Source organism: Pterocles gutturalis, unplaced genomic scaffold (assembly GCF_000699245.1).
Source record: "Pterocles gutturalis isolate BGI_N339 unplaced genomic scaffold, ASM69924v1 scaffold13137, whole genome shotgun sequence".
In the NCBI taxonomy this organism is placed as follows: domain Eukaryota; kingdom Metazoa; phylum Chordata; class Aves; order Pterocliformes; family Pteroclidae; genus Pterocles; species Pterocles gutturalis.
Window position 1 is genome coordinate 1 of NW_010108193.1, and position 9,900 is coordinate 9,900.

At 39.5% G+C, this 9,900-nt stretch overlaps 1 protein-coding gene across 1 annotated transcript in view; it reads right to left on the reverse strand.

Moving 5' to 3' along the window:
• Positions 1 to 461: 461 nt before the first annotated feature.
• Positions 462 to 9,900, reverse strand: part of LOC104461082 (DENN domain-containing protein 5A-like) — a gene marked incomplete at its 3' end in the record, with an annotated part of 49,211 nt that continues 39,772 nt past the window's right edge. The window contains 6 exon segments of the mRNA XM_010072536.1: positions 462 to 544; positions 1,410 to 1,591; positions 2,772 to 2,890; positions 3,437 to 3,582; positions 5,123 to 5,244; positions 8,843 to 8,971. Of these exon segments, the coding sequence (XP_010070838.1) occupies positions 462 to 544; positions 1,410 to 1,591; positions 2,772 to 2,890; positions 3,437 to 3,582; positions 5,123 to 5,244; positions 8,843 to 8,971 (781 nt within the window).

Sequence of the window (9,900 nt, forward strand, 5' to 3'; positions counted from 1 at the left end):
CTTTTTTTTTTTTTTTTTTTAAGTGGCCCATGGGTTCTCATTTTTTAAGTAGCAAAGATAATGCAAAACAGGCATAAAAAACCTACTTAGTACTCAGTGCTACTCAGTACTGTAGATGTAAAACATCAGTTTGTCAGTTAATCCAGAACAAACTAAACAGGAGGGAACACTCTTAACAGTGGTATGAGGAGAATCCTTGGCAGAATGACTAACTACACAATTTCCAATACCAGAAAGTTAACATTTAAATTAACAGAATGCTCCAGTTAGCAGCAAAACTGAGGTACCTGAGGATGTACTATTCCAACAGTGTAGTCTCAGTATCTCATTTTTGCTCCACTTAATGAATTTTCAAACAGATGACTGTTCATTCAGATGGTTATTTCTGTTTTAAGTTCTCCAGTGCTTACTAATACGAGTTTTAAGACAGCAGTGCCACTACACAGAGAACAACCCCTCACCTCCTTCTCTGGCTTGTGGAAGTGCTTGACAATACCATTGACAGCTTCACCAATAGCTTCTTGTATCTGACCAGTATTTAACTCTGCAAAATACAAAAATATATCCAGTCACTCTGTAACAGCTTTAGAAATTGTACCTGTGCATGAGAGATACGGCATACCACCAAAAAAAAAAAAAAAAAAAAAAAAGGAACACTAAAAAGTATAACCTATGCTGTTAGTGAAAATCTGCTGAACTGTGGGTAACAGAAATCCAATTCTACTTTTATTTACTGTGGAGGAGGTAGAAATGGGGATGGTTTTGTTTTTATATAAAAATTAACACCGTGGTGTTTCAACACATCAGGTGGAAAGGGTTTTTACATATTATGTGAATTTTCAGACCAGGGCCCAAAGCTGAGAAAAGGAGATGTGCTTTGATTAGGACGACCAAATCAGGGCATCCTGGCAATACTTCCTGTGATAGTTTCACTGTAAACCCAAGTGTGCTTGGGAGAAAAGTAACCACCTGATTTATCAGCAATAAGACAAATCCAGTAGAGTGATCTCAATGGAAAACTGAAGTCCATGAACAGAAACCACTAGCAAGCTTTTCCATCCATGAAGGATAGATAGAGACAGGATAGCAAATTTATACCTTCCTCCATAGCATTCATTCCATAGATGGAGGAATAAGAATACAGAAAACACCCTTAGGGCAGGCTAAGCACTGGATCAGTCCAGAGACATCTTCCTTCCATCCCTGAAGACTTTCAAAACTTGAGTAGATAGAACTGGTCACTCAGGATTCTAACTCAGAAGTTAGTCGGACTTTGAGCAGGGGGTTGGGCTAAGTTCTCTCCAAGCTACAGTTCTAAAATACAAGAAAAACTAAATTTCTGTTTGCAAGCTGCTCTCCTGAGGTGATGATGCAGAACAGTACAAAACGGGACACCCCCCACCACTCACTTGGCTTATTGTTTGGCGATATAGTGACAAATCTTCTGATCATGCTTGGTGACTGCTGCAAAGGAGGGGTTCGGCACTGCCGCTCATCAGCCTCAGTGTGGGAAGTCAGCAACTCTCCCACCAGGATCCTCTCTAAGCTGCCATCATCCATTCCCTTTCCAAGCCACCTTCCACAGGGAAACCTACAAACACAAAGGAGATCTTTGGATCAAGTCCAGATTCGATTCCATGCCAAAGACGTTCAACTGCAGTTGCGTAAAACCCAAATTCTGCTAGTTTATGTATTAGAAATGCTTCACTCATCTGGCAACAAATAAACAAAGTCTTGGTTTTGGCTATCGCCAGCAGAGGGAGCAAAAGTAAAACTGCTTTTCAGTTCCAAGTTCGTGCTTAATGTTGCACTAGATGATCCAACAAAGCAAAGAGTGGCAGATTTTGTCTTGTGTCCTATAATGTAGCACATGATTTGAGGGCTGCAGAGGAAAAACACACAGAAGGGGAAGACTCACTACACACTGCAGATGGGTGGTGAAATACAGCTATGCTTTCACTGAGTATGTGACATAGCAGGCCAGCCACACACAAAAAAAAAACAAACCCAAACATATACTTAAATGCCAAAACACCGATACTCTATTGAAATTGGGATATTAAATCAGACACTAGAAAGCACACATGCTCACTTGCTCATTATCACTTTCTAGGAACCGATGTTGATGTGAGCCTAATCAGAAAACTGAACAGCATCCAAAAAGAGAACCCTGCCTCTTCGTTTAATTACAAACTGGCATAGAGAACTGAGTGGACTTATCTGCCAATTTGTCATCAACATAAGCCTGACAGTTTCTCTAAACAAAGGACAGGGCATCAAACTATGCTGTACCTAACACTATTTTTACTGTAAATCTTGTTCCTTTACTTCTACTATGCAAACACAGGTTTCTAACACGCATAAGCCCTCATGTTCCAGCTTGTGCCCAAAGGTCTCTCTATAACACCTAGAGCACTCAGCCTTAATATAAAATACCACCTATATTTGGTAAGCAGCAAGCTCTAACTTACTATTTCTTCCTAGGGCTCAAGGCAAATTATTTTTAAGATGCGTAAGAGTCAACTCATCTTCTCCACCAATATCTGAAGGTTAGACATGAGCATATGCAAACCGAAAACTTTGTTTAATTTTGTAAGAATCACGACTTGTTTAATGCCAGAAGCCAAATGACCTTTCTGTGCCTTCAGGCAGCAGCACCTGTAGACACAGAGTTCTAGGAGATAAGACCTTTCTAATCAAACAAGCCCTACTGTGCCCGCTCCCTGCAGAAATTCTACTTACCCAACATGAAATGTCAGGATGATACTTACTTGTAAGTATGCCCTGTTATTTCATTTCTGACCATAACATATTCCACTAGCCACTTGGCATACAGCCCCGAATTATCATGTCCTATTTGCACCGTGGTCAGTTTTCCCAGGTTCTGACACTGCAAATTAAACAAAAAGTTTGTCAGAGTAAACTGAAAGAAATCAGCATGCTCAGATAGGGAATCAGAAATACGGTTCTCTTTTTCTGACTGCATGATTGATTCTGGGTTTTTTAAGGGTCAGTTGCTTTATTTGGTTTTGTTTGTTTGCTTTGTTTTGTTTAGTACTATTTTGATCAGCAGAAAGAACATCAGTTGAACTAGATTTTTAAACTACATTTTACCCAATGCAAATACACACACAAAAATCAGAGCAGAACCGCCTCTTTGTTTCCAATAGACAACAGGACACCTCCCACCATTGCAGCACAAAGTTGTAATATAAAGACAGTCTTGTCCATCCTTGCGCTAAGGATTTGTCAGTCATTTTGCTTTGCATGTTATTAAATATAGATTGAATTTGCTACGTACAGGTCCGGAAGTATTTGCGACTAACTACATAGACTAAAGATACAAAATGTATGGCAAGATGGTACACCCAGAGGAGAAATTTAAAACTGAACAAACAGAACATCCAAAGCATTATTTCTATCAAGCAATACAAACCTCAAAAGTCATTTCTAATATATTCCTGGGAATCTGCAGGACTCCTGTCTCACCCAGTTCTCCCGAGATACAGATCCAAGGATTGGCTGTAAACATTGAGCCACCAAGTTTCTTGCTAGGAACAATCAATATATGGTATGGTATCACTGCAAACACAAGAAGAAATAACCCTTCAAAAAGGAAGCAGGATAATTACATAACCTCTTTAATAAGGAGAGGAGGAAAACAAGTCAAAATAATACTGCAGTACCAAGAAATGTTAAAACAACATCAGAGCTGCTATTTAATCATGCTAACATTTGCACACTAAGCACTGATTGACAATCGGGACGTGCGCACACAGCAGTCATTAAGAAGCAGAGCTGACAGTAAAACACTGTCAAATGAAACAAGAAATATGGATAGAATAATGCCTTCACGTGGGTATAATAGTTTTTTATTTACCAGTGACTGATTCGACATGATATCACCTGAGTTACAGCCTCTTCTCTGATGCAGGAGGCACGTGCTCCTGAGGAAATGCACGTGCTCTTCAATTGCCTAGCATCTCATGCACAGCCCCCTGCTAACCAAACTTTTATAACAACATCCCACCATCTGAATGGTCATCATGTTTCTTGTCGATCTGCCCTTTTTTTATAGCACATAAATGGATTACAGTTAGGGCTTTTCAGCTGAGGCATTTAATACATTTCTCCCTCAATGCCTCCTCAGCCGTCAGTGCCCTCAAGGAAGCATTTGGTGGTTGGATTTTCTTAAAAGCTTGATGCTGGTAGCATTTAAGAATGAATTAAAATGTTTCCCTTTTTATTTTCTGTGCTGATAGTCTTAAAGTAAGTGACAATTTAACTGCATTCAGCAAATCAGATTTTAGCATTATCCAGAACTTGCCCACAACAAGACCAAAAACTGTTTTGCTTAGACATCTGCTTGCTTTGTCTTTCATATGCACAAATATGGATCATAACATACCATCAGGAGTAGCTCCTACCACACAGCCAGAGGGGACCTTTCCAACACCCTCACACCCCATTTTGCGAGCCTTGCTAAAGTCTGTCCTTATTCTGCTTTAGTAGTGAGGTCCTGTGGCAGCAGGCACATAAACACACGAGAACTCTGTAACACACTCAAGTATCTGCAACAACAGGTTAACACTTTCTCTAGGGCATCTTTAAAAAAAAAAAAAAAAAGAAAAAAAAAAAAGTACTTCAATGTGTTGCAGGGTTCTGATGCAGCCCTCAATAGGCATTTCATTGTTATCCCAAACTCAGACAGGCATGCAGCAAAGTAGGCTGAGCATGAAAATGGGAAAGGTTTTTAGTTTTCTTTTTAACTCCTAGCATGTGTTAAGTTAATAATCTTACCTTGATAATGAACAACCCATACTGTTCTTGTTTAGTATTACGCAAACAAGCTCACCACAAAATTTTCTGATGAGAACTTTCCCCCAACTAAAAGGATTATAGCTGCGTATTTTCCCAAGTCAGAAACAAAGCCTTTAGTGACACAGAGAGACACCACTGCCCACCAGAGAGGATCACAGAAAGTGATACAGCACACACAGACGGATATCAGCAAGAATGCAAAACAATCACATTAAGGCATGTTGCTCAGAGCTGTTTAGAATGTTGGATAAGGACTGAACCAAACCTGGAAATCAGAGTTCCAGGGAATGTAAATACTTACAGATTGTTGTGAAAACATTGGTAAAGCAAAAGTAATCAACAGCATTGAATGACAGGAGATGATATAAGAATTGTTCTTTCTCATCATCACAGCGGAGGAACGCATAACGCTTGTAGAGTTTTCTGACAAAGCAAAACAAATAATCTGTCATAGTAACAAGATGCTTTCAGTGAAATGTTTTCTACCGTGCATATTTATTAGGTAAACTATGAAGAATGTGCAAGCGATTACAAATGACAAGTGATACTGGTAGAGCCAACAGTATTTAATGTGCCAAGATATGTCAACACTCTGCAAGTCTGAAGTCTCCCAAGTGCATCAATCCAACACTTCACAGTATTTTCCACCCCTTGAAAGCAAGGCTTGGTGTGGTCTAAGGGTCTTCTCCCACCCTAAACCACCCCAAAAGATGGAAAAAGGAATTTTGTGTTTTCTTGGAAAAAATTCTGACTTCTTTTGAGCATGTAAAATGACAGAAATAAAGAGTCCTTGTGAGTTACTTCCAAGCAGATGGTGCAATGGGAGAGTCCTCCAGCACACAGGACAGTTAGAAGACTCTTTTCAAAGGACACCGGGGCAAACACTGAGGCTATCTGCTTGTACTGGGTTACAGGTGGTAGGCCAGCACCTACAACAACCCGCACATTAAGCTAGGGAATAGCTTCAGTGTTGATAGTACACAGCTCCTGACATAACCAAAATCATTAGGCAAAGGTGGCCTGAAGTCCTACTGTTCCCTTTCACTGGCTTGCAAACTGTTTGTTAGGACTGAACTCTGCACAGAACTGCAACTTCTTTTAAGTGGAAATACCAAAAGATGTAGCTCAGTAGCCTTCTCCCACCAGGGGAGATACTAATGCCTATGCAGAAGAATGCACCGTAAATAGAAACAACCTTATATACTTATTGAAATTACTCAAACACATCAGAGAATTTAACACTGCAAGACTTGCAACTAAGAAACCTTGAAAAGAATTTATAACCTCAACCTTTTCAAGTGCAAATTTTCACTGGAAAATACTCTTAACGTTACTCACTTGCATGTAGCAATCACCACTATTTTTGTTAATTTTACAACCAGTAAATAATACCAGTGTTGGTGAATAATCATAAGAGTATGCCAAGATGTATCAAAATCCAACTGATGCTAGAGGAATATTCAAAACATCATGAATTAGGTGTTAGAAATGCTGATACAGCCACGGATAGGTTGTTCCTGCCAGGAGGGCATCCTGACAACTCCCCTCCATTTCAGATATCAATTACAAAAAAAAGACAGCAAGTGACTCACAAGCCAGAAATTTACAAAACAAATCAATGATGATTAACACTCACATATTCTCACTTACATAACAAACATAACACTAGAGATTGACAGGAAATGTTCAGTGGAGATAAAGATACTGAGCCTTAAATCAACATAACCTGCCTGTAGCCACAAGAGCAGCAAACCCACAAAGGTCTCACGGGTGACCGTGTCCGTGTTTTGTTTGAACAATCTGAACCACCTGTTTAGACAGCCTGTGCACACGGGTATGTGCTGCCCTGCCTTTTCAAAGTGTAAGAGCTCTCAGTTACTTGTGCACATAAAGGTCTCAGGGGAGTGAAGCTATGCGACCTCCTTCTGCTCCCCAACTCCAGTCCCTTCACAGACTAGAAACAACCAAATGTGTCACTTTTCTTAAATGCCAAGTGAAGAGAATGGGTTAAGATGTCTAACACTTGCTTCAAAAAAAGACCACCACACAACCATGTAACTAAAATGGCAGAAGCTGCACAATTAGTGTTAGTACCTCACCGAATTTGGCACTGCTTCCCCTAAAAACAAACGCAGCACACTTTAAGCCCATGCTGCCCAGAACACCTTTCTTTAAGTAGGATATCTAAATATGTGGCACAAAGCACACAGGATTACAAAGAATTTATGTCATTCCTATGCAAGCTGCTCCTTTGCTTGTCACTTTCCTCTTAAGCGTATTTTTGCTGCTGTCTCGCTCAGTTCTACAAAATCAGAATCTGAGAGATGAACAGCGCATTGGCCGTTTTTTTAGAAAGTTGTGGATTTTCTTCTTTTTCTTCTTGTGAGAGGAAAGTCCTCTCACAGCAGTAGATCTGCATGGGACAAGCACTGCTAAATTTAACCTGATCTGGACTGTTGACTTCACCGGAGAGGCCCAACTTTAATTTCAAGATACAGGTACATTTATTAGTTGTCCTCACTCTGTCCTTCAGCTCTTCCTTGCTCACTGTTGGAAGGCCACAGCTCCATCAGAAAGCCCAGCGTAACTCAATACAAGGCAAATCTCAAATAATTAGCAGTTTGGGTTTGAGGGGGTTGGGGGAGGGAAGACATTTCTTGGAAGGTGGTGTGAGTGGGAGGAGAGGAAAGGAAAAGTAGACAGCACAGGTTAAGCTGTCTCCAGCAAGAAGTCTTCAATTAAATTACTAGGGCCTATACAAGAGAACCTTTAATTTCCACACCGTAAACAGTATATCCAACCTTACCAGCAATACATTTTTTGTGCACAGGTTATACTAAATAAACCTCAAACTGTTATTCCTAAAACAGCTAGTATTAAACATAGCCTGTACTCTGATTTGTGCAACTGTTTACAAAAGAATTATTTATGTTCATAAAGATGATATAATGTACAGGTGCTCTGGACATCACCAGGTAAACAGGTCCTTGTGCTGAGCATGCATTCTTACAAGAAGCACTAGCACGGAGTACTTTTGACAGTTTAAGCCAGTAGTATTTGGAACTCTCTCCAGGTTCAAGTCTTCAGTTTTCACTCACACCCCCCGTACTTCACACACTTCTCTCATATTCTTCCTATTGTGCAATTACTCTTTAAATAGTGTTTTGGGTCACAATATTTTTATGCCTTCATATAGAACAAATTGAAAGGCATGTATTTAGAAATGTTTAGGAGAACCAATAAAAACAAAAAATGGACCATAATAGCAGATATTTAACTATTATGAAAGCAATTCACCTTATGTTCTTAAGCAGGCTACAAATGCAACTCCTTTACTGTGCCAAAGAGGACAAACATAGCTGAGACGCTGTCTGTTGGATCTAAAGAAGTGGACAATCATGCTCTGAAAGATTTGGATGGAAGATCTCAAAAGATTACCGGATCTCATCTTGAGCTTATTGCCCCAAAACGAGATGCAAGAACTGATCATCAGAGCCTTCCTAGTCACCTCCAAGGTACTGCATGTACACCATTCATCTGCTCTCTTAAACCACACCAGAAGTGTATTTTATCTACATCACTTTACGCGGCACTGAAAGGAGTTACAAGAATATCTCAGGCTGGGAGACAGAAGCAAGGAGCTAAAGGAACAGTCATTTTGAGTCACACTAACAAGAACCATGGAAGCACATCTGGACATGTTTTTACACTCTTCGTACCGTAACAGAACTGCATACAAGGATCTAAGCTGCACTTTTGTCATGCACTATGAAAACACACAAACAATCCAAGGAAAACAAAATATCCCACAGTTAAAGAAAGGGGGCTAAAGAACCTCAGCATTGAATCACAATTCCGAAATAGCTCGTACCCAGGTACAGAGACACACTTGGAAGGCTAATTTGTCCTATTCCTTTTGCACACTGCTAAGCAGATGAAACAATAGGCACTTCTGGATTTTTCAAGTCAAAACAAATCGACTTAATTTTTTAAAAGCTTTGCCCAAGATAAACCATCTTACTTTGTGAGTTCATGATCTGAAAGCAGCTGTTTTAGATGCCTAGAGAGCAACTTCTTTTCCATAGACAGACGAACCCAGGCTCTGGCCTTCCCAACATCTGTTTTGATCTCACTAATGTTCTGGATATGCCTGAAAAGAAAAAAAAAAAAAAAAAAAAAAAAGAAAGACACTGTCCAGTATTTTCAAAGTGCAACCGTTCCTTTTGAACCAACCTAGGCTGACAAAGGAACTTGGCCAAGAAGGCAAAATATCAGGTTAACTACTGGAAAAAGAGGCATGATCACCTTAATATTCAGCAGCATCTTAATTCCTTTCTTATCTAGCTGAAAAAGAATAAGAGCCTGAAAAGGAAATATCTGCAATGCAGTGCCCTATTTACAAAATTCTAAACCAAGTCCATTGGCTCACATGAGAGGCATTAAGAATCATTCTGGACCTTATCACTGCAACATTTATGGCTGAGTGCTTTGGAAAATTAAACACTGTCCTTGCATGCTCAGTAGCAGCTTTTGTTGCATACAAGACACAAACGCTATATTTTGGAAAGACAAGCCTGTCCCTTGAAAATCCTCAATTTACTCCACTCCACTGAAAAAAAATTCGATGTTGGTAAGGAGAAGTAGGAAAAAAAAATCCTTTCAAAATTGATTTACAGGTTTTGCATATTGTTTTTTGATGTACTGAAAAGAGGGCACTGAGTAGAAGTTACAGTTCTATTCACACTACAGTACTTTATGTTAGACAAACCCATTCCTTAGATCAAACAAGTTCTTTAAACTGCTTTCTTCACTGAGAAGCAAGAATGAGCTCAGCGCTGCACAACCAACTTGGCAATGGGAAAATACATAAGCTACACCCAAATCTCTGTGTAAATAAAACACCATAGAATACTGACAAAAAGATGAAAACTGTGTCAGGGTATTTCTATAAGCTAGTATAGAGCTTATATACATATATAAGCTAGTCGATATGACAATATAAAATCTCCTCAGTATGAAATATGTTTTTGTAAAGGTCAGTAAAAAGGTTGCACTATATACTTTAAAACAGTTCAGCAG